The sequence below is a fragment of the Vipera berus genome (genome assembly GCF_964194415.1).
Source record: "Vipera berus genome assembly, chromosome: 9".
Taxonomy (NCBI): Eukaryota; Metazoa; Chordata; class Lepidosauria; order Squamata; family Viperidae; genus Vipera; species Vipera berus.
This window is the reverse complement of record NC_138212.1, coordinates 20,430-48,373: the sequence shown is the minus strand read 5'-3', so window position 1 is coordinate 48,373 and position 27,944 is coordinate 20,430. Positions and strand designations below refer to the sequence as shown.

The 27,944-nt window shown below is 44.3% G+C and overlaps 1 protein-coding gene across 3 annotated transcripts; it reads left to right on the top strand.

Moving 5' to 3' along the window:
- Nucleotides 1-27,944, top strand: LOC308672454 (leucine-rich repeat and fibronectin type III domain-containing protein 1-like protein). 3 transcript variants are annotated; one of them, XM_081335413.1, is made up of 4 exons: nt 1-238; nt 16,307-16,474; nt 24,140-25,537; nt 27,270-27,944. In XM_081335413.1, exons 3-4 carry the CDS (start codon nt 24,159-24,161, stop codon nt 27,769-27,771), a joined length of 1,881 nt encoding a protein of 626 aa, XP_081191539.1. In that variant the 5' UTR covers nt 1-238; nt 16,307-16,474; nt 24,140-24,158; the 3' UTR covers nt 27,772-27,944. The 3 variants fall into 3 exon arrangements, with proteins under 3 accessions (XP_081191539.1, XP_081191540.1, XP_081191538.1); XM_081335414.1 differs by lacking the exon at nt 16,307-16,474 and having other exon boundaries at nt 6-238; XM_081335412.1 differs by lacking the exons at nt 1-238; nt 16,307-16,474 and having other exon boundaries at nt 23,739-25,537.

Here is a 27,944-nt window from a genome sequence, read left to right as displayed (position 1 = left end):
CGGCGGCAACTCGCCTTCGCCCAGATTTGCGCAGTCACCGCCTGTCGTTCCGGATCAGCCTTCGCGGAAGAGACCGAGGAGCCGGCGAGAGCGGAGGGCTTCCCGGCCGGCGCGCCGGAGCTCGACGGAAGCGAGCGACCTGGTCTTGCTCCCTCTCCGGGGGGGGGGGGGAAGGACGACTATTGCTGGCAAGGGGCAAGCAGGGCGAGCCCCTTCCCGACCGATGGCAAGCCTCGAGGTGAGAAGGGAGGCGAGTAGGGCGTACTTGGAGCGCCTCCCTGCGGGGAAGCCGCAGCGCGGCTTCTGCGTGAGCCGCAACCGTGCTCGGTGTTTACCAGCGTGGCCGCGGTTCGCTTCCATCGGGCACGTTGTTGTGAAGCGGGGCCACGGGAGGAGGAGGCGCTTCGAAGCTTGGGGCGTGTACGCGCGGGCGCGCTCTTGCTGCTGGCGGAATCGGCCTCTTTCCACTCGTGCCGGGCCTCCTCCGAGCTGGATGCGCCCTTGTCGGCAGCTCACGCGTGGCCCCTACTGGCCATTCTGGGCGGCTGCTCTGAGGTGCCCACCTGGCGGCGGGGAACCTCTATTGGGGAGTGGCGAGCACTTGCTTCCCCTGTGGCGCCGAGGCAGCCCCGAACCGAGCCGGACAACGACGGGATCTCGCGACGAGCGGCGCGGCGCAGCGCCTGTCGGCAGGCAGAAGACTACGCCGCCATGAGAAGCCGGCCGGTACCGGACGCGTCTGGTCTCCAGGCCCGCTGGGACGCCCTCGCCACTGGCACACTGGCACTCGCTGCGCTTTCTCTTGGCCTTCAGCTGCAGAGGCCGCCGGCCTCCCCGCCTTGTGCAGGTCTTGGGGTGGTGGGCCAGGGGCCTCTCTGCAAGGCAGCCTTTGTAGCCGGGAGCCGCGCCGCTCTGGGTGCCACCTTCCAGGCAAAGCAAGGTTTATTTGCTGTCTTTGGCTCAGCCCCTTAGCAGCGCGGTGGGGACCCCTCCTCCGCTGGGCAACCATGTCCAGATCGCCGGGCTCGTTTGCTAGTGTGCGGGTTGGGGCACTTAAGGATGGTCCCTCCTTCTGGTGGTTAGACTGTGAAAGCTGCTGCGGTGGTTCTTGATGGACTCTCCCCGCTGTCATCGAGGAAGTGACCATCCTCTCTTGCTCCTCCTGGGTGGTGCAGCTACTGAGCACACCGGCCTTGGGTGCAGGGCAGTGCGGCTGCTCTTCCCTTCGCCACAGCTGGCTGGCTGGCTAGAGGGGTCCTGAACCAGTCTTTCAGCGCCCAAACCCATCCCTGCCAGACCTCCCATTCTTCCCCAGCTGAAATAGTAGGGACCCTTGAGTGATGCTTGCGGCCGGCTTGTTCCTGGAGGGAACGTGAGGACGTGGCCTGTGCCGGAATGTGAGGACGGGCCCTGTGCCGGCTTCGAGCCTGTCTGGAGTGCTGTGACCTGTGGCTTCTCAGCCAGTGTCTCTGCTCAGCTGGCCGGGTGGGGCCTGATCCTGTGGGAGAGAATGCTGCCAGAGGATGGCCGGCAGACCCACGTACGATTAATGCTTTTTATGTTTTGTATGTGAAACACGAATAGAATGTTGTGGTTTTTCTTTTAAAATGTTTTGGAATTGTTTAATGTGTTAAGCAAATACATTATTTGCCTGGAAAAACATCAATAATTGCATAAATCAGGAGTACAACAGCCACAGCAACTCATCCAAAAGAAAAAATGGGTGCCTTGAAATGTGAAGGTGGGTGTGGCTTAATGAAGAGACGCCACCCAGCCTGTTTCCAAGGCTTCTCCTGCTAGAGGCGAGCCTCTTTGGAGAGTTTTTTCCCTGCTGGACCCCATAGCACAGCTCACCTTGCTCTATGATGCCAGGGCATTTTGAAGGGCCTTTGGCTCCATCTCACTGCTCTGCTGCTGATGGTGGCCCAAAGGGATGGGGTGGTTCTGTGACTCCTGTGACACTCCTGTGGGATGGCAAGACCTGTGGGCCCATCATCTCTTCCCTGCAGCAGGCAGGCCTCAGATTCTGTGGTGTGTGGAGTTGTTGGCTGTTGGCTCACTGGAGCACCATTGTACAGAGGCAATCGGCCAGGGCCTCCTGCTCAGGAACTCTGGGTTTTCATGCGTGTGGAGTCCCACTGGGCCATCTGGTTGCCCAGCTTTCTTTGTTTTCTGTGTGTCTACTGGCTGTTAAAATTTTGACTTCTGCCAAGTTTCTGTTCAGGATCTCTGGAATGAAACCTAAAGTGGGGTTCTCCTTCCTTTATTTCAACTCTTGATCCTCTGTAAAAAGGACATAGATGTGCATGTGGGAAAGGGGGGGAGAGAGAGGGAGGGAGGGAGGGAGAGAGCACCACCTCATTTTCACAAGGAATGCCTTCTTCCTTCAGGGCCTCTCTTTAGTGCCGATGCTTTGGGTGTTTGTGCTGAAAACTGGTCTTTGTTTATTTATTTATGTCCTGCATTTATCCATTTGCATTGGATCAGCATGGAAACCAACCCTTTTGGCATCCTCTGTACCACTTAGCAGCTGCAGATACATTAAGAGATGCCTAAGAGAATGGTAAGTTGCCTAAAAGGCAACTGTAAGACCAATTTAAAAAACAAAAAACAAATAAGCCAAACATATAAGGTTTTCACAACCACAACCTGCGCCAAGGCGTGGAAGAACAACCACATTTTTAATGATTTTCTGAGTGTCATTAGGGTGGGAGCAGTATAAATCTCCTGAATTAAGAGCTATAATTTAGCTGCAAATTGTGTCCAAGTTTATTGTTCTAAACTGCAGGATAAGTGTATAAATTCTAACTAAAACCACGGTTTCCTCCACGAAGTGTGGAGACCTTGGTGCTCTTTGAGCTTGGTTGTTTGCTTCCAAACATTTCATTACCCAATTAGGTAACATCATCAATGTGAGCGAGGCTTGCTACTTGTCAAGGGCCAAGGCAAGGCTCTGGGTCTTTTTTTACTTTCTCAAATAGGCTAACTCTTGCTCTGCAGGGTTCCCTGGTCAGTTGAAATGGGTTCCTTGGTCAGTTGAAATGGAGATACTAGTGGTAGCAGCTGTTCAAATTTCAACTGACTTCGAAGCCCTCCATACTGGCATTTCTAGTTATTGCTTCTGGAGAGTGCAGGAAAGTCCTGCCGCTTCTCTTTCTCTATTGCAAATGCAGCCACAGAATCATAGAACAGGAAGAGGTTATTTTGCCCATCAAAAATGAAGCATCTCCAATAGATGGGTACCTGACACACTCAGCGAAAGGAGCTCACCCCGAATGTTGAGGTTTTCCTACTTAGAACAATCTGGGCCTTAAATACAGGATGTGGCAACCTTTGTAAATACATGTCAGTTGCCAAACTCCCAAAGTTTGATAATGTGACTGTGAGGATGCTGCAGTGGTCATAAGTGTGAGAATGGTCATAAGTCACTTTGTTCAGTGCCACTGTAAGTTTGAGCAATCAATAAATGAATGGTTGTAAATCAAGGATGACCTGTAACAGTAGGTGGGTTTCTCTCTTCTGAATATTTCTCATAGTTACCATGCCTGAGGATCACCCTCTGGTTGTTTTTTGGAAGTCCGTCAATCTGCAAAGTACAAGGCTTCCCATCAGTTCCAGCCTGCTTTTCGGGAGGGGTTAGGGGGCTGCTTTTGAGGGCCTTGTTAGAAGTTTGTATTTACTTGGCAGTTGTGCAGGAAAAGCTATTTTCAGCCTTTCTTGGCTCACAGAGCCATTTCCGTTGGGGCAGGGAGTGGGATGGGAAGGCTGTAATGTTCAGGCTGCTTTACCTTGGGCATCAACCTTTGCTGCTCTGTTCTTGCCTAAATGTAGAACCTAACTTTTTCACCATTATTTTGTTTTTCCAAATTCATCTGTGGATGTCTCACTCCATTGTATTGCATATATCACATTGCTCATTTTATGTCTGGTGTTTTCTCCTTGGGGTGGACAAGTTTCTGCCTTAGTGTATTTTGGGGTTTAAAGTATATATGTATATTGTGTTGGTTGAAAATCCTCCTGAGCTTTTCAGATATCCCTGCAATGTATGGAATGACAACTCAAAGAATGCAAATGACCAGCTGTCTGCAAGGAATATAAATCCTTCCATTCCCCACCATCCAATCAGAGCTGAAGAAGATTCTTGGATGAGAAGCAAAATGTCTTCAAAGAAAAACAAGAAAGTCCAGTTGCCCTCGAAAAAGCACCTTTGGGACAATGACAACATTGCTTCGTTTGTTCTTCTCTTCTTTGTTTGTTATAGAGGAGCTCCTGCTGGGTCTTTTTTTTAGATGTGAAAGCCCAGTTGGGATAGCCACAAGTTCTGAGAGCTTCCTTGATTTGTTTTAATTCTTCTTCTTTTCCCTCTTTACTGGTAGGCAACCTTCAGCCCAGTGGTGTAAGGTTCTGATCACTCCCATTTTGTGTTCCAGTGGGTGGTGAGAATCAAAATGTAAACACTGATCTCTGTGTGTGGGTTTTCTGTAAACGTCAGTGTTAAGGCTTCTGTTTTCCTTAATGTGTACTGCTCAGTCCAAGAAAGCCAGATTATTTTCCTTGACATCTTCCCATGTGAATCAAAGAGCTGATGTTACAGAGTTGATTACAGAACCACCCACCCACCCCACCCCATATAGATCAGGCAGAAGCTTGTCCATTCCAAGGATAAAACATCCAGACACAAACTGAGCAATGTAATATATGCAGTAGAAGATAGTGAGACATGTGCAGATCTGTTTATTGGAGAAACAAAACAACCACTTCACAAATGCATGGCACAACATAGGAGAACAAACCCATCAGGACAAGATTCAGCAGTCCATCTGCATTTGAAAGACAAAGACCATTCTTTTGAAGACAGCAAAGTCTACATTCTGGATAGGGAGGACTGCTGGTTTGAAAGAGGAGTCAAAGAGGCCATCTATGTTAAAATTGAAGAGATCTCCCGCAACAGAAGGTGAGGGGTACGACACCACCCTTCTCTTGTTTACAACACAGTCCTTTCAGCAGTTCCAAGAAGGCTCTACACCCATTTGCACTATTCAGGTGACCCAGATGAACCCCCAAGTGGCCTTAATGACTCTTAGAGACAGTGCTAACAACCAGATGATTGCAAGGAATATAAATCCTTCCTCCCCCTCCATTCAATCAGAACTGAAGAAGCTTCTTGGATGAGAAGTGAAATGTCTTCAAGAAACAATTATTCCAAAGGTGCCTTTCGATAAAGCACCTTTGGGATAACGATCAACCACCCTTTTGCTCATCTAGTGACTTTATGTGAACTTTTTCCATACTAATTTATAGCAATAAGTAGAAAAAACAGTCACTGTACCATTTAACTATTCTTTTTTTTTTTATTGAAAAGTTTTAAAATACAGTTTTCCCTTAAGAAACCCCCCTTCCCCCTCCCTGCTCCCCCCCTACCTCCCCCCAACCTCCCTCCCTCCCCCCCTCCCTCCACCCTCCCCCTCCCCCCCCCCCGACTTCCCAGAGCTAAATACAAGGTATATATATAAAAAGCAATCATAAACAATCATATACTAACAACTATAAGTTCTAAAATCCATCACTCTCTAGCTTATATAGGAAAAGACACACCTTAACAATATTAAATATATATAAAAAACTAGAATAAAAAAAAAAAAGAAAAGAAAAAAAAACACGAAAGAAGACTTATTCAAATGCTACGTAAAACTTCTTAACCCTATACTTGTTCTGGATAAACTCAATCCATTTTCTCCATTCCATAATATAGCGTTCTTGCGAATGATCTTTCAAATAAGCCGAAATCTTCGCCATCTCTGCCAGGTCGGAAACCTTTAAAGTCCACTCTTCTATGGTCGGCAGTTCCTCTTTCTTCCAATATTGGCCTATCAAAAGTCTTGCCGCCGTAATTAAGTTCAACATCAACTTAGTGTCCACAACTGTAGCGTCTGCAATTATTCCCAACAAAAAAAGTTGCGGACAAAACTTTATCCTCTGTTTAAAAATCTTCTGCATATTCCACCAGACTTTTATCCAAAAAGCCTTAACCTTTTTACAAGTCCACCATATGTGGAAATACGTTGCATCTTCATCACCACACCTCCAACACTTAGGCTGATAATTCGGATACATACTTGCAAGCTTTTTAGGATCTAGATGCCATCTATAAAACATTTTGTAAAAGTTCTCTCTTAAATTTTGAGCTTGTGTAAATTTTACGTTCCTCACCCAAATCTTTTCCCACATGTCCATTGTAATAACTTCCTGGATATTTTGGGCCCACTTTATCATACAGTCCTTAACAAGCTCTGTTTCCGAGTCAATCTCTATCAATGCAAGGTATATCCGTTTAATATGTGCTGACCCCTGATTTCTAATCTGCTTAGTCAAATTTCCATCAATCATTGTAAATCCATTTTTCTGGTCTTCTTTCCACCTGGCCTGTAGTTGAATATATTGAAACCAAGATTGAACAACCTTCTCTTCTCGCAAGAGGCTATATGATTTCAAACACCAAACATTCCTTTCCAGACTTAAAATTTCCTTATACGTAGTCACATCATGTTTGAAACCAGCATGTATATTTTCTATTGCGTGTTTTGGAATTGCCCACAATGGTATCTTGCTGCTTAGCTTATGTCTATACTTCTTCCAAACTCTCAGCAATGCCTGTCTTAAAATATGCATCCTAAACACAGTATCTACCTTCTTATCATACAACAAATATGCATGCCAGCCAAACAACAAATCATGGCCCTCAAGATTTAATAACCTCAATTGCGTCAAATTAATCCAATCACTTATTCCTACTAATGCAGCAGCTTCATAATATAATTTAAGATTAGGCAGTTTAAGGCCACCTCTCTCACGAGTATCCTGCATAATCTTAAGTTTAACTCGTGGCTTTTTCCCTGCCCACACAAATTTATTGATACCTCGCTGCCATTCCTCCAGATTAGAGTCTTTCTTAAGAATCGGTATCATTTGAAACAAGAATAAAAATTTGGGCAGGACATTCATTTTCACTGCTGCAATCCGTCCCAGCAAAGACAATTGCAATTTTTGCCAACTCTCCAATTCCTTTTGAATTTTCCCCCATAGTTTTTCATAGTTATTTTTATATAGCTTTGTATTGGAGGGCGACAAAATCACCCCCAGATATTTAACCCTTTTAACAATCTCAAATCCAGTTAATCCTTCTAAGAGAGCCTTCTGTGAAACTGTCATATTTCTAGCCAAAATTTTAGTTTTCTGTATATTTACTTTAAATCCAGAAACCTTCCCATATTGTGTTATTATCTCCATCAGGTCCACAACAGAGTTCTCTGGCTGGGTCACTGTAACAACCAGATCATCTGCAAATGCTCTCAATCTATAGTCCTGATCCCCAACTTGTATCCCTTTAATTTTTTCCGAGTTCCGAATCTTAACCAATAGTATCTCTAATGTTAACACAAATAACAAGGGCGATAACGGACAGCCTTGCCTTGTGCCCTTCTCAATATTACATGCTACTGTCAGGCTATTGTTGACTATGATTCGGGCAGTTTGTTTTTGTTATAATGCCCTAATCGGCTGTAAAAAATTTTCCCCAAAATCCATTTTATCTAGAACTTTCAACAAAAATTGCCAATTCAATTGATCAAAAGCCTTTTCAGCATCTAAAAAAATTAGCGCTGCAGAGATCTGGTTGTGCCTTTCCAAAAACTCTAACACATCAACTATATGTCTCACATTATTTTTCATTTGCCTACCACTAATAAACCCCGTTTGATCCCCATGAATCACCTGTTGCAGAACCCTCATCAGTCTATTAGCCAAAACCTTAGCAAATATCTTATAATCTGTATTTAAAAGCGATATCGGTCTGTAATTTTTAACTAAAGTAGCATCCTGGTCTTCCTTCGGAATCAAAGAGATAAAAGCTGTTCTCCAAGACGGAGGCACCTTTCCCCCCCTCTGGATTGTCTGGAACAGTTCCTTTAACGGTTTTATCATCTCTAATTGTAAGTTTTTATAATAGGCCGCAGTCAAGCCATCCGTGCCTGGTGCCTTATCCACCTTCAGTTCCTTAATAGCTCTAAAAATTTCTTCTTCTGTAATCAGTTGATTAATCCCCTCTTTTTGTACTTGCGTAAGAACCGGGATGCTAGCCTTCTCCAAATACTTATCAATATCTTTTGCATTAATGTCCTCTTTAGTATATAATTTCGAGTAAAAATCCACAAAGGCATCCTTAATAAGATTCTGTTGATACACAACCCTTCCTTTATACTCAATCTTATCTATATTAGATGCCCTTTGTTTTTTCCTCAGTCTATAAGCTAACCATCTGCCTGGTTTATTAGCATTGCAGAAAGTATTATGCCTAGCAAACCGCAGATTGGTCGCCACTTGGTCAGCCATTAATTTATCAAATTGTCCTCTTAACAATCTAATAGCCTCCTTGATCTTCACATCCTCTGGGTTCAAAATCAAAGCCTTTTCTTTTTCCTTTATTTCATTCTCCAGTTCTTTCCTTCTAGTTTCCACTGCACGTCTATGTCTATTATTCATATATATCAACACTCCTCTCATGTAGGCCTTGCTAGCATCCCAAACCATATCCATAGAGGTACCCTTATTCATATTAATCTCAAAAAAATCCTTCATCCGCTGTTTGCATTCTTCCACATTTCTCTGATTTCTAAACAAATTCTCATTTACGCGCCATGAGCGCCTATCTCCTTTTTCCTTATCAATCTCCAACCACACTGGACTGTGATCAGAGATAATTCTTGCGCAGATCTTCACCTTTTTAGTTCTCAAAAGAAAATCATAAGTCAACAAAATAAAGTCAATCCTCGAAAAAGATTGGTGTCTATCAGAATAAAAAGTATAATCCTTCTCCTGCAGATGTCTCTCACGCCAAATATCTCGCAATTCCAGGTCATCCTTCATTTCAAAAAAAGATTTAGGCAGTCTAGCGTGACTTGGAATGCGCTTAAAGGCTCCAGCCTTATCCAACTGTACATCCATAACTCCGTTCCAGTCCCCCATAAAAATAAAGGATTTATAATCCAACTGGGTAAGCTTTGTATGAAGTAAACTAAAAAAGTCAGCTTGTTGTTGATTCGGTGCATATAATCCAACTAGAAGCGTCTTTTTACCTGCTAACAACAGCTCAATCATAACATATCTTCCATGCTTATCTGCTTCGATTAGATCCGCTGTTAAGGCACTTTTAACATAAACAACCACTCCATTTTTCTTATTCTCTGCAGAAGCAACAAATTGCGTACCCAGCCTCGAGTTCAATAAGTACTTTTGATCCAAAACTCTAATATGCGTTTCTTGCAGGCATATAACATCTATCTTAAATTGTTTTAAATATTGAAAAACTTTCTTCCTCTTCTGCGGTGAATTTAGTCCATTAACATTCCAGGTTAAAAATTTAGTTGCCATGTATATCCTCGAAAAGCTCTTGGACCACAGCTTTGATAGGACTAACTTCCTTAGGCCGTGCTCCTCCCACAGCTTGGCTATGAATGCGTTGTGAAGAATCTGAAGGCTTTTGCTGCTCTTGTTCTTTTATTTTCTTTGCTCGTTTTAAAGCAGCACGTGTCACTCTTTGCTCTCTAGGATCATCCAAAGAAATTATAGCTTGATCTCCTCCAGCACCAATTTCCTCTGTTTCCTCCTCTTGTTGTTCTTCTTCTCCAGATCCCTTTCCAGCTTCCAGAAGCGTTAATGGGGTTGCTTTTAAGACATTATTGTAAAAATCACGCGCTTGCTTCACAGTAATCAGCCTGTACCTTTTACCTTCATACATCACCATCAGCCCATCTGGAATCTCCCATCTGAACCTTATATCTCTTTGCTTAAGCTCTTGCACAAGAAATGTATAGTCCTTTCTTCCCCTTAAAATCCTTGGAGGAATCTCCTTTAAAACCAAGACTTCTTGTTCAGCAATCACGACCTTAGCATCATAGGCAGCTTGTATAACTTGATCTCTAATTTCTCTTTTTGCAAAATAAACCACCACATCTCTAGGCAATTTTCTCTGTCTAGCAATCCATGAATTCACCCGAAACACTTTGTCCATAGCTGCTCTTATTTCAGATGCTGGCTGGTTCAATACCCCTTCGAGAGCCTCAGAGATCAGCTGCTTTAAATCTTCTTTAACATTCTCTTTTAAACCTCTGATTCTGACTGCAAACTGCATCTGGTAATATTGGGTAAGGCTTAACTCCCTTTCCAATTTGCCTCTTACATTTTCATTCTCGCGTGCTTTTACTTCTAATATAGCATTCCTTTGAGCCAAATCATCCACTTTTTCATCTAAATCTTCCACACATTCCGCCACTTTATGCACTGAAGTCAAAATGTCTACCCTCATCACGCTATACTTCTGTTCCATCCTCTCTTCCATTCTTTCCTCGAATTTCTCCAATTTCTCCTCCATCTGTGCAAATTTATCAGCAATTGATTGATTAATTGAGTCCAAAAGTACCTGGGCATGTTTATCCAGAGCATCTCGCAAATCCTTCGATGTCAGCACTTCAGGAGGGTGCAACGCCTGTAGTGATGATTGTTGCACCGGCGAGGATCCTCCACTCCGGAGAGTTTTAGAGGGAGGTTTAGCCGCCATCTTTTAATCCTCAATTATGACGCACTTTTAATTAAAGTTTAAAAAGTCCAACAAGTTCGAGAGTATAATAAAATAACCCTCTTCACCTTTTTCCCTCTTGCACCGCTCTGCCTGCTCCTTTAAATCATAGTCCTTTCTTCAGGCAGGGATGGTTCGCAGACGCCTGGCTCTGCTCCAAAAAAATCGGAGCAGAGACGACGGCCAGCTGGGAGCAACCCAGGCTTCGGGGGAGTTCGATCCTTCAGCCGCCCAAGCTCCAAGCTCAGGCGGCCTCGGAGAACTCTACCCCTACCTGGGGCCTCACCCCCTCCTCTTCTCCCGAGGAGGGGGCTTCAATTTCGCCCGAACAGCTGATCGGCGCTGTTTCGGGCGAAAAAACAAACAGCTGAGCCGCGGGCAGCCAGGGGAGGCTGTCTTCGGCGCCGCGCCGCCACCGGAAGTCCTGTACCATTTAACTATTCTTAACTTTTGTACATTTTCTGGAAATAAAATAAAAATTAATAGCTATATCATACACTGTTGTTGGTGTAGGTTTTTTATTTTTTTGCAAAGATGAAGTCAGGAAAGCTAAGGCTCAGGATGAGCAAAGACTTGCAACAAAAATCAAAGATAATTAAAAAAAAGTTTCTTTCAACATACTGTATAAATAACAAGAAAAAAGTCAAGGAGACAGTGTCATGTTTCTGGCAGATGAAATTCTTTAAAAGAACTTCGAGGCATTGTTTACCTTAACGAATCTTTTATTCGAGAAACAAATTATCGACACTACATAGTTAAAGCCAAAAACTGAATTCCCTTCTCCTAGGCACAAAGTAGCAAAGCACAATTCCCTCCTCCAATTAACAGTCACAAATCACATTCCCCAATTAGCTTGAAGCGTGCGCTTTCTCTCCAGCTCTCCTGCCCACCAAATCTTTACCAGCTCTGGGCGCAATAACCTTGATTCCCAGGGCTGAGTTATTGTTGTTATGACTAAGTGGACTCTCATCCACATCCCCCCTCCCAGCATCATTTAACTCTAAAACCAGAAGAGAAAAGATGTCTGTTGTCAAAGAGAGAACATCTGATGTTAGCAGCATTGACAACAGTAGGTCTATTTAAGAGAGAAGATGGCAAGGAAGTAACAGGCAGTAGAGAGAAAGCGGAGCTGCTTAACTCATTCTTTGCATCAGTCTTCAAGCAAAAAGAAAGCCTACCAAAAACCTAAGTGTAAAAGACAGGCTAAAAATAAAAATTAAATAAGCAAGAAAATCGGATAGAGAACGCCTATCTGATCTTGATGAATATAAACCACTGGGATCTGATGGTTTACATCCCAGAATTCTGAAGGAGCTGGCAGATATAATCTCAGAACCATTTTATCATATATTTCAAAAATCCTAGCACACCAGGGAATTACTTGAGGATTGGAAAAGAGCTAATGTGGTCCCCATCTTCAAAAAGGGGAAAAAACAGACTCAGGAAACTACAGACCAATTTGCCTAACCTCAATATGTGGAAAGTTGTTGGAAATGATAACCAAAAAACAGATCTCAAAATATCTAGAGACAAATAAAGCTATAATTAAAAGCCAGCATGGGTTTGTTAAAAACAGATCATGCCAAACCTTTTTTTTTTCATTCTTTGACAAAGTGAACCACCAGCATTTCACTGGTCTTTAATTTAGTCACCACCAGATGGATTTGTAACTGGCTGACAAAACGTGCTCAATGAGTCATACTCAATGATACTACATTTAAAAGGAGGGAAGTAAGCAATGGGATGCCACAAGGCACCATCTTAGGCCCAGTACTCTTCAATTTCTTCATTAATGACTTAGATGAGGAAATAGAAGGGGAACTCATGAAATTTGCAAATGACACTAAGCTGGCAGGAATAGCCAACACCCCAGAAGACAAGCTCAGGATCCAAAAACAGATTTGAACAATGGGCCCTATCCAACAACATGAAATGTAGTGTGGAAAAAAGCAAGGTTTTAGGCAGGGAAAACCAAAGATACAACTACTGGTTAGGCGAAATCTGGCTCAAAAGCAGTAACTGTGAGAGGGATCTAGGAGTCCTAGTGGATGATAACTTAAACATGAGCCAGCAGTGTGCAGCAGCAGCCAAAAAAGCTAATACGATCCTTGGTTGTATAAACAGATGCATAGAATCAAATCACGTAAAGTATTAGTATGGCTTTATAAAGCCTTAGTAAGGCCACACCTGGAATACTGCATCCAGTTTTGGTCACCACATTACAAAAAAGATGTTGAGACTTTGGAAAAAGTGCAAAGAAGAGCAACTAAGATGATTAAAGGACCCAGATTGTTGGGGGCAATTAAGCTGACTTTGTAATAATGCCGCTTGGGGTGTATGTGAAAGCCCTAATAAGCAGGCATATACATAGAATGAAGGCTACTGCTAAGCTTGTAAGCCGCCCTGAGTCTTCGGAGAAGGGCGGGATATAAATGGAATTAAAATAAAATAAAATAAAAAATAAAGGCCTGGAGACTAAAACATATAAAGAATGGTTGCAGGATTTGGGTTTGGCTAGTCTAGAGAAAAGAAAGACAAGGGTGGACATGATAGTGTTCCAATATTTGAGGGGCTGCCACAAAGAGGAAGGAGTCAAAGCACCAGAGTGCAGGACAAGAAGCAATGGATGGAAACAATCAAGGAGAGAACCAACCTAGAACAAAGGAGAAATTTCCTGATAGTGGAACGTCTTGCCTCCAGAAATTGTGGGTGCTTCATCACTGGAGGTTTTTAAGAAGAGACTGGACAGCCACTTGCATGAAATGGCATAGGGTCTCCTGCTTGAGCAGGGGGTTGCACTAGAAGACCTCCAAGGTCCCTTCCAGATCTATTCTGATTCTGATTCTGATGAAATGTTGGTTTCATCTCCAGGCACAGCAAGAGCTGTTTGTAGAGATGGGGCTGGGTGGCTTGTCAGCCTTGTAGCCGGGCAAAACAGGGAGTTGCAGATTTTTTTCTGCACTAGAGCCAGATGTTTTGGGGGATGAAGCTTTGCACTCAAGAGGTGCAAGATTTTGATCTTCATTGACACTTTGAAATGTTGGATGAAATGTAAAAGAGTTAAAATAAGTAAAGATTACATTTATTTTAGAAGGCAACCCTGTTCCTTCAATTTTGTATTATCCCATTAAAATGACAATGGCTATAGCAGGATTGCTTTTAATTTGCAAACTCCCTTTTGAATAATTCTTAGTTAAAACTTAAAGGGTACATTATATCTTTGGCAGTCAAGCCGGTATAATGGAACAAGTGGCATGCAGCACTTCTAAGATGAATTGGGGGATGCTTCTTTGGTGTCCCACCTGATCTTTGTTCTGTTTTCCATAAGAAGCCAGCTCCTGAGTTTTAAACATGGAGTCCAGATCGGAGCTTCTTGGGCACTTAACTGCTTGGGAAAGCTGTCTCAAAAAGGTGGCATTTGCCATCAACCTATTGAAAAAGACCAGCAAATTGAAATGACTCCAACCATCAATGATAGAAATTGAGCAAAAGAAAGCTAAAACTTTGTTGCACAGGGAAGCGTAGGAAGAAAATACACATAGGAGCAGGTACAAATTCTGTATCTTTCTTTATTCAATGAAGGGGTAAAGTGTAAATTATCAGTCTCTCAAATTTGTGATTCTTCCTCTTTCTGAAGCGCAGTCTGTTTATTTGATGAAAGAAATGGCCTATTTTGCATATAAGTGTTGGTACATTCTGAAGAGCACTGAGCATAGAACCTAGGAGACTCAGCCACCTAAATAGATCCTCTTGTTTTACCGTTATTAAACGGGTTTGTTTCTGGTAGGTGGAAGCTTTCTCTCCTGCAGCAGATGGTAGTTCATGCTTTTGGTTCTCAGTGCTAGAAATGGGGAAAGTGCCATCCTGGCCACTAGATGCTCGAAAGTCTTCGGTAATGCATCCCTTTGCCGTTCCAGATAAATTGTTTTCCAGCGGGAGACTGGAGGCAGATGACAGAGGATGGAAGGTCAGGCATGGCCAAGGACTTTCTTGGCTCTAGAAGAGGAGTGAAAGCCAGGTGCCAAGCAGGCAACAGCCGCCGGTCACAGTGGCAGCTTTGCAGAGGGAACGGCTGCTGGGGAAGCCGAAGGAGCACCAGTCTCCCACTTGAAGGCTTCCCAAAAGAAGCACCTGGTTGGTTGCTGCAGAGGCAGGATGCTGCACTGGGTGAGGCCCTGATCTGCTCGTGCTGTATGTGCTCTTGATGGAAGTTAAGTGGGGAATGGAATTGTGACACTCGTAGTTGTAACTGCCACAGTAGTTGGATGCTTCTAGTTATGCTCATTGTTTTTACTTAACTTCTGATGGAGCACCTTGAAAACCAGTGCAAGGTTAGGGCATTAAAATGGATTCCAGACGGTTGGCATAATTTGTGGCTTTGCAGCTGGAGTAATGAGGTCTGCAGTGAGGAATCCTCTCACCAACAACTGCAGGAGGTGGAGTGTGAAAATGGACTTCAGGATGCCACCGTGCAGTTGATTTATTTGCATCGGGCATCAGGGTGCACATGGGCACATGGGTGTCTGCTGTGATGTCACACACAGGTGTCCTTTTTCCATTGGAATGGCAGGTGCATCTTTTCCAAAGTGCTGAGGAGATTATTACCTTCTACTTTTGAAAAGGACATGGGCCTTTGCTCATCCATTAGTTGAACTAGTGAACTATTAATTTATTACAGATGGATTTTTTTCTTGCTTTCATTTTAATTTGCCTTCCTGCTTGTTTATTTGTTTATTTATTACATTTATTCTCACTGTCACACAACTCTGGGTGGCTTACAATGTGATAAGATTGTAACCACAGGGTGACAAGGCCCCATCTGGGCCCCAGGCCAACCGGTTGAGCCAGGTTTTAGAGAAGGTCACAAGGATGGGGGCAGAGTTCACCCTGAGGGCTTTGGGGTTCCACAGGGTGAGTGCTGCAGCAGAAAAGGCTCATCTGCTGGACACCGCCAGCCCAAATTCTTTGATCAGTGGGGTCTGCAGCATGCCCCTTCTGCTGGCATCGGTGGTGAGCCAATCGCATTGGAGTGAGAAGGATCCTCAGGTAACTTGGACCCCCCTGCCATAAAGGGCTTTAAAGGTGGTAAGCAACACCTTGAATTGGACCTGAAAGCAAATGGGTAACTAGTGTAAGAACTGTCCACGCAGCTGCATTCAGAGCCACCTGTAGCTTCCAAATACTTTTCAAGGGTAACCCCATGTAGAGCACATTGCAGTAGTCCAAGTGAGAGATAACTAGGGCCTGAGTGACTGAGCGCAGGGATTCTCAATCCAGGAAAGGGCACAACTGGTGCACAACCTGAAGTTGCACAAAGGCTCTCCTAGCCACGACTGCCGCCTGCTCTTTCAGCAGGAGTTGAGAGTTGTGTACTAGGTCTGGCAGGGGCAGTGCTACCTTCTCCAGAACTAAAGATATTAAAATACGTTTATGTGGTCTTTACATTTCTACATTTTTCTTAATATGCTGATATTTTTAATTGTGTTTGCTGCTCAGATTTACCTTGCTGAGATGGGCAGTCATATAAACAGAAATACATGCTTGTGTTTGTACACAGCCCCTTTTATTATATGCACGTGTCCATACATAGCCATTTTATTGCAACCTGTTCCATCACCTGCCAAAGTTTCTGCTATAATAGAATTCCAGTACAAAAAATGGTCTCTGTAATTGCAGGGAGAATGACTTCCTCCAAGACCACTAGAACTGCTGGGTTAGCAGAGAAAATGCAAGTTTGTGTAGAAGACTTATCACATCAAGTTCATCCAACAGCAAGGAGCTTCTGAAGGAAGTAGATGCACGGCTGGAGCTCATTTAGCAGTGAACTTGAGGAATACTTAAAAAGTAAGAGCAGAATCTCTCCTTATCTTGCCTCTTTCCTCCCCTCTGTCTGTGCTTTTTCTGTCTGGTCAAAAGGCTGCTCTGTTGCTCTCTGTCCCTTCAGAATGTGGAGCTGATGTCTCTCTGTTGCTCAGGAAAGCTTAGTGGTAGAGACAAAACTTCCCTGTTTCTAGAATGAGGAAAGAGAACCTGGAGGCACAGAAAACTGAAATATTGAAGTATTTCAATAAAATGTCAATATTTTAATATTGAAAACGCTATCTTCTAGAATCTTATTGGCACCCTTAATATATTTAAAGGTTTCAATCATGTACCCACGTTCCCTTCTGTCTTCCAGGCTGTGCATATTAATTTCCTTCAATCTCTCCTGAAAGGTTTTGTCCCTCAAGCTTTTCACCGTTTTGTTGCCCATCTCTGGACTCGCTCAATGTTCCCAATGTCTTTTTTTGAGTGAGGTCTACAGAACTCGACACAGCATCTCAAATGGAGCCTGACTAATACCTTTTATAGTGCGATTAAGACAGACTGGAACCTCCCTGTATGGTCCACATGTCTTGAGAAGGAAGGCTGTGAGTGAGAATCCAGGGTGGGCAAGTTGGAGATGATGTTTCTCCACTGTGGCCTTTCTCTTGCGAACAGCCTTTCCCTGGAGACCTGGAGGTGCGCCCACTCCTAACTCTGGCGCCATTGGACTATAAATGGAATGTTTTAAGTCCCTCTCAAAGGAGACACCAAAGAATTTTTGTGGTATGGTGGATTTGTTTCTGGTGTGTTCCTGCTGATTATGAAGGGAATGGTTTCTTTAGGAAGTGCTTGGGCTTCCATTTGAATAGTCAAAGGTCAAAGGTGTGTTCTGTTCTGGGAAAAAGAATGTTATAAAGAGTCTGATAGTGCAGCATGCCTTGCCAATCTGCTTGCAGCAAGCTGAGATGGCTATTCCTCTGGAAAGCAGATTGTGGAGATAGTCCAGCACCACAGAAACCCTTTCTGATTGCAGAAGCAAGGATACCGAATCCCTCAATGGGCAGCCCTATTCTTTCAACAGACTGTAACTGAACAGAGGTTCTGAAGCTGTGCTGGGCATAATACCTGCATGGCGACATGCCTGCCAGGCTTGAAAATTTTGCAATTAATTGCTTGGTCGGGTTTTTTTGGGCTGTGGGCAAATTTGCAGCAAAGATGGGACAAATTCTGATTTTGCAGTTTTGGAAGGGACATTCAGTAGTTGAGTCAGCTGTTAAAAGCTAGGATTTTCAAGTTCATTTTTTCCTATAAAATTAACCTTTGTAATGACAAGCTATGAGCTATGCCGTGCAGGGCCACCCAAGACGGAAAGGTCGTAGCAGAGAGTTCTGACAAAATGTGATCCACTGGAGAAGGAAACGGCAACCCACTCCAGTATCTTTGCCATGAAAACCCCATGGACAGTACCAAAAGGCAAAACTATATGGAAGATGAGCCCCTCAGGTCGGAAGGCGTCCAATATGCTACTGGGGAGGAGCAGAGGGCTAGTACTAGTAGCGCCAGAAAGAATGAAGCGACTGGGCCAAAGCCGAAAGGACGCTCAGCTGTGGATGTGTCTGGTGGTGAAAGGAAAGTCCGATGCTGTAAAGATTTTTTCTCCATAGGAACCTGGAATGTAAGATCCATGAATCAAGGCAAGCTGGACGTGGTCAAACAAGAGATGATAAGACTGAACATCGACATCTTAGGAATCAGCAAACTAAAATGGACAGGAATGGGTGAATTTAATTCAGATGACCATCAGGTATACTACTGCGGGCAAGAATCCCTCAGAAGAGGGAGTAGCTTTCATAGTCAATAAAAGAGTAGGAAAAGCAATACTGGGATACAATCCCCAAAATGACAATGATCTCAGTTCGAATCCAAGGCAAACCATTCAATATCACAGTAGTCCAACTCTATGCCCCAACCACCGGTGCTGAAGAGGATGAAATTGACCGGTTCTACGAAGCCCTACAGCACCTTATAGAACTAACACCAAAAAATGATGTCCTTATCATCATGAGAGAGTTCCAGAAAAACATCTACTTCTGCTTCATTGTCTATGCTAAAGCCTTTGATTGTGTGGATCACAACAAACTCTGGCAAGTTCTTAAAGAGATGGGAGTACCAGACCATCTTATTTGTCTCTTGAGAAACCTATATGCAGGTCAAGAAGCAACAGTGAGAGCTGGACACGGAACCACCGATTGGTTCAAAATTGGGAAAGGAGTCCAGCAAGGCTGTATACTGTCGCCCTGCCTATTTAACTTATATGCAGAGCACATCATGAGAAAGGCAGGGCTAGTTGAATCAAAAGTTGGAATTAAGATTGCCGGGAGAAATACCTATCAACAACCGAAGATATGCGGATGATACCACTCTAATGGCAGAAAGTGAAGAAGAACTAAAGAGCCTCTTGTTGTGGATGAAGAAGGAGAGTGCAAAAGTTGGGTTGAAACTTAACATTAAGAAAACCAAGATTGTGGCATCCGGCCCTCTCAATTCCTGGCAAATAGATGGGGAAGAAATGGAGTTAGTGACAGCTTTTATTTTCCTGGGCTCCAAGATCACCGCAGATGGGGACTGTAGCCAAGAAATTAAAAGACGCTTGCTCCTGGGGAGGAAAGCCATGGCAAATCTAGACAACACTCTAAAAAGCAGAGACATCACCCTGTCAACAAAAGTGTGTATAGTCAAGGCTATGGTCTTCCCAGTTGCAATGTATGGCAGTGAAAGTTGGACCATAAGAAAGGCCGAGCGCCAAAGAATTGAGGCCTTTGAACTATGGTGCTGGGGAAGACTCCTGCGAGTCCCTCGGACTGCAAGGTGATCAAACCAGTCAGTCCTAGAGGGATCAACCCTGACTGCTCCTTAGTAGGCCAGTTCCTGAAGGTGAAACTCAAATACTTTGGCCACCTAATGAGAAGGAAGGACTCACTGGAGAAGAGCCTAATGCTGGGAAAGATGGAGGGCAAGAGAAGAAGGGGACGACAGAGAATGAGGTGGCTGGATGGAGTCACTGAAGCAGGAGGCGTGAGCTTTAATGGACTCCAGAAGATGGTAGAGGACAGGAAGGCCTGGAGGAACGTTGTCGATAGGGTCGCGATGGGTCGGACATGAACATGACTTTGCAGCTAACAACGACAACAATGACAAGGAAATTAGAAGCAGACTTAAGGGATTCCAGTGCGTGGAGGAAGAATTTTGTTTATGAGGGGAAATATTTTGCACAAGCTTATCTTGGAGGCGGTGGTGAGACCTCTCCTCAAGAAGCCTGCCTTGGACCCAGCTGTGTTAAATAACTTTCGTCCGGTCTCCAACCTTCGCTTCCTTGCGAAGGTTGTTGAGAGTGTGGTGGCGCATCAGCTCCCTCTGGTCCTGGATGAAGCGGATTATCTAGACCCCTACCAATCGGGTTTCAGGCCCGGGTACAGCACGGAGATGGCATTGGTCGCTCTGGTGAATGATCTCTGGAGGGCCCGGGACAGGGGATATTCCTCTGTCCTAGTCCTATTAGACCTCTCAGCGGCTTTCGATACCATCGACCATGGTTTCCTGCTGCGGCGTCTCAGGGGATTGGGAGTGGGAGGCACAGTTTTTCAGTGGTTCTCCTCCTATCTCCTGGGACGTTCGCAGTCGGTGTTGGCAGGGGGGCAGAGGTCGACCTCGAGGTCTCGTTTGTGGACTTCCTCAGGGGTTGGTCCTCTCGCCTCTCCTGTTCAACATCTACATGAAACCGCTGGGTGAGATCATTCGTGGTCTTGGAGTTGGGTATCATCAGTATGCTGATGATACCCAGCTTTTCATTTCAACCCCAAACCACCCCAGTGATGCCCTCGACGTGATGTCCCGTTGCCTGGAAGCGGTTCGGGTCTGGATGGGGAGGAACAGACTTCAACTCAACCCCGACAAGACTGAGTGGCTGTGCATACCGGGATATTCAGAATATTCCATCTCTTTCCATGGGGGGTGAGCTATTACCCCCCGTAGATAGGGCTCGCAACTTGGGAGTCCTCCTAGATTCGTGGCTTACTTTGGAAGACCATATAGTGGCTGTGACTAGGGGGGCCTTCGCCCAGGTTTGCCTGGTGCGCCAGTTGCGGCCCTATCTAGACCGGGATGCCCTGTGTACGGTCACTCATGCGCTCGTGACCTCTCGTTTGGACTACTGCAACGCTCTCTACATGGGTCTTCCCTTGAGGACCACTCGGAGGCTCCAACTGGTACAGAATGCAGCCGCGAGAGTTGTGTTGGGAGTCTCCCGATACTCCCATGTTACACCTCTGCTCCGCGAGCTGCATTGGCTGCCAGTTGTCTTCCGAGTGAGATTCAAGGTTTTGGTAATGGTTTTCAAGGCCCTACATGGCATGGGTCCGGAGTACCTCGGGGATCACCTGCTGCCGGCGTCAACTTCCCTCTGCCCTGTGCGTTCCCACAGAGAGGGCCTCCTCAGGGTGCCACCGGTCAGAGAATGTCGTCTGGTGGCCCCCAAGGGAAGGGCCTTCTCTGTGGGCACCCCGGACTTATGGAATCAGTTGCCGGTTGAGCTCCGGACGGCGCCTGACCTTCGCTCCTTCTGACGCGATCTGAAGACCTATTTATTTGAACAAGCCGGCCTGGCCTGATGGGGGATGTGTTGGGGTTTTTTATTGTGGTTTTTTACATTATTATTTATTGTTTTAGCTCGGGCTTTGTATTTAATTCTCTTTTTAACTTTTGTACCTTGTATTTTATATGTGCCCTGTTCACCGCCCTGAGTCCTTCGGGAGAAGGGCGGTATACAAATATAATAAACTATAAACTATAAACTAAACTATCTTGTAGGAAATGCATGAGTCTACTCATAGCAGAAAAAATTAGGCTGCTGAATCATCTCTCAGTAAAGAGGATGGGATGGAAAGAAGACCTGAGCCTGCCCTGGAGTATGTTTGTCAGTCAAAAAAAGAAGCACAGTATGCATGGCCTAGAGACCCTTGGGTGATTCTAAATTAGCATTTTTATTTTGTGGCAGTTATGTCTTTTCCACATGCAGGTCCTGAAGAAAGGAAACCTAAACCCCACTTACCTTCCTTCTCTGGGTTGTTCCAGGTAACTCAGGGTGGGTTTGGCACCAAGGCAACATTCAGGTTTTGTCTGGAGCTTAGAATTTTGGTGGCTTATAAATTTAGTTTGTCTGGTGAGTGAAGATGTGGGTTATGGGTGGCTTGGTAGATCTTTGGGGGCCACAGAAACTATTGGTCAGCAATGGTACCCTCAGTGGAGGCTGAAACAAATGGAGCAATTGGTGGCTGTTGATCAGCTATTCATGAACTGTTAGGTGCCATGTTGATCGGTGATTGTTCAAGTGATTGGGGGGGCGGGATTTGATTGTGTGGAAATTATTGCCCCTTAACTAAAATGGAGAAGTAAATCAAGGATGTTCCCAAAGGAAGAAGTGTTGTATTCAGGACTATATTTCGGTTATACACACAGGCTGAAAAAAAAAATCATATACTATGTTCACGTGAAAGAGGTCGCTTCTCTAGACTCATTGGCCATGGAACCAGGAGATGAGCGCCCCCCCCCCAGTGAGGTGGAGAGAGGTTAGGGAGGGTTTCTTCAGAGACTGCAGTATAAAGTGAGTTAGAGAGGAGTCTTGTGGCTGCTCGCCTCTCCTGATAGAGCGATACCGGGTGGGGGTGGGGGCAAGGGGGTGGGTTGGTCTGATCTGATCAGGCACCCTGTCCTTGAGCTTCTTGGAGTAGCTTTTCTCCAGCCCAGAGGGGGTTATTGTCGAGTGAGCAGAAGCTTTTTCCTGCTGCATTTAATTTATGGACTTTTCAGAAGAGCAGTTTTGAAACACTGGAATAATAGAGGATAAAAATTAAGTGAGAGATGTGCAAATAGTTGTTGTCAACTTTGTGTTATATTGTAAGATGTTTGTGGTGGGAAAAGAATTTGGCCCTTCAAAATAATGAGAAGGCTACTAGCTGGAAGGCTTCTGTTTGTATCATACTTATATTTTTCTGTTTGCAGCAATGGACAAAGTGCAGCTAAAAACCATCACAGCAAGCCAAGTAAACAAGCATCAGGAATTACCAGTATTTTCAGCCTGAAGAAGCTGAATGGGTCTCATGGTGCCTTGCCCGGCTTATAAGGAATAATCTCCTGGTCTGGCAGCGGCTGGAGCACTTTGCAGAAAGGCTGCCTCAGAAGTTAGACATTGTTTCTTTCTTTTGAGGCACACACTAAGATCAGCATTAGGAAACAATGTTAAATATTACAATTTGCTATTAGCTATAACCAAAGGAGGTTATATCTCAGTTGCTGGGTTGGAGTTTCCATTTAGGGATAGAAAAGTGAGATTCCTTTCACATTCCTGTCATTGGCAAATACCAGCTCCATCCCCTCAACCGAAGCAAGCTGGACCTATTATAACAACCAGGAAACACCATGGGATTAATTGGCAGGAAAGTAGCGTGACAGATGTGGCAATCCACCTTGGACCTTGGCTCACCTTAGAAATCAAATCAGGCAGCAGGTATAAAAAAGAACTTCGTGGCTGATCAAGGAGTTCCACCTCCTGGGGTCCTCTGAACATTCCTGACATTTTGTGGCAGACCGAGACAAAATTCTGACCTACATACATAAGTTATTTTTCATGGTTTTATATAACATTTCTTGCCTTTTTGCTGAAGCAGTAAATAGAGTTACTGTATCTGTGTGATTGTCTTTAAGGGAAGCAGGGGCAATGTCAGTGTAACAGTTTCTGGAATGAAATACAGTAAACACCCTGAATAGTTTCAAAAGATTAACACGGCTGGAAACGAAGAAATGTAATTCTCACAGGAGCACATTGATCCGATACTGAATGCATCTTTCTAAGTGCATCCAGCCTCAAGGACATCACATTAGAATATGTAAAATTGCAAGAACAATGCTGTCATTAATTATTGATGCGGCATAAGATAAGAAACGCAGTATTGAAATCTGAAGCCTCTATGATCTCTTATCTGAAGCTATTCTGGTTAGATAAAATGTAATGCATTTGAGATCCTGGTTAATCCTTTAATATAACTTAAATATTGATTATCATTAATTATATGCCATCAAATTGTGCTCAACCCTTAGTGACCACATGGTGTACTGCAGAGAGATGCTTCGTAGTCCTCAAGGGGAGGAAGAGAGCCATAAAGTGGAAGCTTTACAGAAGGGAGAGAGGAGGAATTTTCTGACTGAGAGCCAAGGAACACCTTGTCTCTGGGAATTATATTGTCTGCATCACAGGATTAGGAAGCCATTTATTGGAGATAATTCTTGCCCTGGGAAGGGGATTGAAGACCTCCAAAGTTCCTTCCTCCCCCTTTATAGTTCTATGACCTCCACCCTTTTATATCTTTTAAAAAATCTTTTTTAAAAATAAACTCTGTTTAAAGTAAAAAGCAATTCAAGAGGCCAGCAGCACCTCAGAATGAAATTCTGGACTCCAACCATGGCCATCTTTCAGTCTCAGGCTATTTTTTTTTAATGTCCACAGCAGATAGATTAGCTGAAAAATTAGCACAATGTGAGAGTAAGCAAGTAGACTCCCAGGCAAATGCTGCTTTCCATTATTTTTTTTTACTTAATCTAAAGCATGTTTTGTTCAAATTCACCTTCATGGATTTGTCTATATTTTTTTAGGTGCCCTCTATATCTTACCATGGAAAAGTGGGTTTTCTGCCTTCTGGTCACGAGCACCATGGCTATGAGGGCCCTGATGTGTCCCATGCGCTGCAGCTGCCAGACAGTGTCCCCCTCTTTCACCATTCTCTGCACGAAGAACGGGCTGCTCTTTGTCCCTCCTGCCATTGACCGACGGACAGCAGAACTCCGACTGATGGATAATTTCATCACGAGTTTGCGCAGGAAGGATTTTGCAAACATGACAGACCTGATCCATTTAACGCTATCACGAAATACAATCAGTCATATTATGCCTTATGCATTTTTTGATCTTAAAGGCCTTCATGCATTACACCTGGATAGTAACCGACTCACCTATATTGATGAGGATCACTTCAAAGGGTTGATCAACCTTCGCCACTTAATTCTCAGTAACAACCAGTTACATTATATTTCATCTGGATCTTTTGATGATTTTATTGACATAATTGAGGATCTGGATCTATCCTATAATAATCTTGTTAATGTCCCCTGGGAAACCGTTGGGAGGCTTTCAAATGCCAATACTATTAGTTTGGATCATAACCTCATAGATTTTGTTCCTGAAGGCATCTTCTCTGACCTTCACAAACTGGCTCGGCTGGACATGACTTCTAACCAGCTCAGGAAGATCCCTCCAGACCCTCTTTTCTCCCGCATCCCTGTCTACGCCAAGCCCAAGGGCACCCCTCTGTCCTCTCTGGTACTGAGCTTTGGAGGGAACCCACTACACTGCAATTGTGAGCTAGTGTGGCTGCGGCGCCTGACTAGGGAAGATGACTTGGAAACCTGTGCCTCCCCACCCGAGCTGATGGGCAAGTACTTCTGGTCCATTAAGGAGGAGGAGTTTGTCTGCGAACCACCAATGATCACTCGCAGAACGGCAAAACAAGTGATCATGGAAGGACAGAGCGTTTCCTTGAAGTGTAGAGCAGTGGGTGATCCAGAACCATACGTGCGCTGGATTTCACCGGGAGGAAAATTGGTCTCCAACACTTCTCGAACAATTTCCTATGAGAATGGGACTTTAGACATTTTAGAGACTTCCATGGAAGAGCACGGCATGTATACTTGTATAGCATCCAATGCTGCAGGGGAGTCCACTGCACCAGTTGAACTTCTGGTCAACCCATATCCTCATCTTGCTAACAGCACAAACTCTGGCAAAGAAGCTGAGACGGGCCCGTCGGATATCCTTATTTCGGCCAAGTCCAACTTCTCTAATGAAACCAAATCTCGCCAAGAGAGGAAAGTGGCCATTGCTGAGCTGACCTCATCCTCTGCCCTCATCCAGTGGCCTTCGCAGCACCATATTCCCGGGATGCGAATGTTCCAGATCCAGTACAACAGCTCTGCTGATAACATCCTGGTGTACAGGTACGCATTTTTGCCAGGCTTGTTTCAAGTTTATTTCTGGCACGGTGTAGTGGTGGGAAGCTCGGTAATTAGAGGAGTAAAACCGCTTGCATGATGCTTTCGCATGGAATGAGTTGGGAAGGTAAAAGGAAGATCCTCATGAGGCAGAATGAAAAGAGAAACCTCTCCCACTCAAAAGGGAAAATCCAAGCCAGGGCTTTTAGTTCCTCACATTCCTTTTAAACTAGATAGATGAGAACTGCATTGAAAACAGGCTGGTCAATTTGATTTCATTTTTGTGCCTTGATTCCCGGTGACTGTCTGGAGTACTCCCTGTCATTTTCTTGGCCACATTATTACGGCTGAGAGAGAGTGACTGACCCATGGTCACCCAGCCGGCCACATGCCTAAGGCAAGACTAGAACTCACCGTCTCCTAGTTTTCTGAAATTGCTTCCTGGGCCTAAGCTTAACAGTAGCTAGGGATGGAGCTCCTCAATTTCCTCAATTTGCCAGTCCCAGTTCTGCTCCCCATGGCAGGTGAAATATGGCCTTGAATAAATTTCATGTCTAGGTTAGTCAGAGAAAAACCTATATGTCAGGCCTTTACATAATCAAAAACAGCAATTTAAATATGTATATGTATGTATGTGTATATGTATGTGTGTGTGTGTACACTATAATGTTGCTTTGTTAAAGAAAGAATAAGAATGCACCATCAGCTTGAAGCAGTTAAAAAACACAGCCTTGTGTGTTGATGTTACAGAAAACTTCATAAAAATAGGTTTAATGCTATTTTTAAGAACCCTTTGGTTACTGGGCAATCTAAAATAATGTATGCATGCATGCATTTATTTCCACTTGTATGGCCATCCATCTCATCATGTTAATAACCAAGAAACAATAATACAAACTTATGAAATTCCTTCCGTAGCCCCATGATATCCTATACCCATAAGGGGTCCAGTAGCTCCTTTTCCTACCAAGAAATGCTATCAAAAGACAGAAGCCTTCATCAGCTGCAGTTTACCTGACGAGACACAGCTCACGAAAGCTTCGGCCTTTTAATAAAGATGCTACAACAGTCCAAAACACTGCTAGTGGATCCCTTCTCATGTCAGCTGTCTGCACTCAATTGCGTTTGGACCAAATCGGGTAAAGGTCATCCCTCTGAAGTTTTAGGCAGATCTCCAAAGCTGGCAAATGCCTGTTGCCATCAAAGCCGTTTCCTGTTCAAAGTGAACAAAGTGGTAACCGAAGCTTCTCAGGCATAGAGTCATCTTTGGTGTCGTGGTTGCAAGGAGGTTGGTCAACAGAGGCCATCCAATAAAGCAGCCCTTCTGCACTCAGTCACATCGCTCTGTTCCCTTTGTGAAGTTTGCCTGCTTGCATCGTTTTGTGTCCATGTTGCCCTGTGTTCACCAGGCAAGTAACTGGTGGCTGCCCCTTTGGCTCACGGGCATAAGGTGTCTACGGGGGTGAGTACATTGTGATGTCAAAACACAAATTGCACTCCATATATACTTGTGCGCTATACTGTGATGCCAGGAGAAGAAGGCAGAAGGCATCACAACATCATAATGCACACTTTGCCATTTTAACACCCTCATGGCCACCAACGGACACCTACACTGCCTACACAGCCAACGACTACCCTGTTCATACTTTTAGCGGTTCAGGAAATCACGAAAGTGGAGAGGGATGACACTGGGTGGTTCTCTTGCTATATAGACTGAGTTTGTCTTCTCTTGCAGGATGATCCCACCTTCTAGCAAGTCTTTCTTCCTGACCGACCTGGTTGCTGGGAGGGACTATGACCTGTGTGTCCTTGCTGTTTATGATGATGGTGTCACTTCTCTGACAGCCACCCTCATGGTAGGGTGTGTGCAGTTCTCCACAGAGGAGGCATACCAGCAGTGTCAGTCCCTCCATGCACAGTTTCTTGGTGGAACCATGATTATTATCATCGGAGGCATCATTGTGGCATCTGTCCTTGTTTTCATCTTTATACTTCTGCTGAAATACAAAGTTTACATCAACCATCACAAAACCAAAAACCCTGAAGTGAATAATGTTTGCTCTCAAACCAATGGTAGTCAAAGTAACTCTATGGTACATTCCAGTTCCAAACTGGCTGAATGGATCCAACAAGAACGCTCAAGCTCACCATTCAGAGGCAAAACTATAGTAGACTTTGACTACGAACGAGCAGCCTCTACAGAAGTGTCTGTTTTAAGAAATGAAGTCTTTCCTTAATAGTTATGCTGGTTCCAGGCAAGAAGCACTAAAAAATAACTAATGTAGTTGTATTTTAAGCTTCACTGTCTATTTTTAAGATCAGATGGTTTTAAACACTATTTTTTTAATCTGTAAAAGTTCTTGCATTCCTAACTATTTTTGTTGCACTATATTAAATATAAAATCTGATT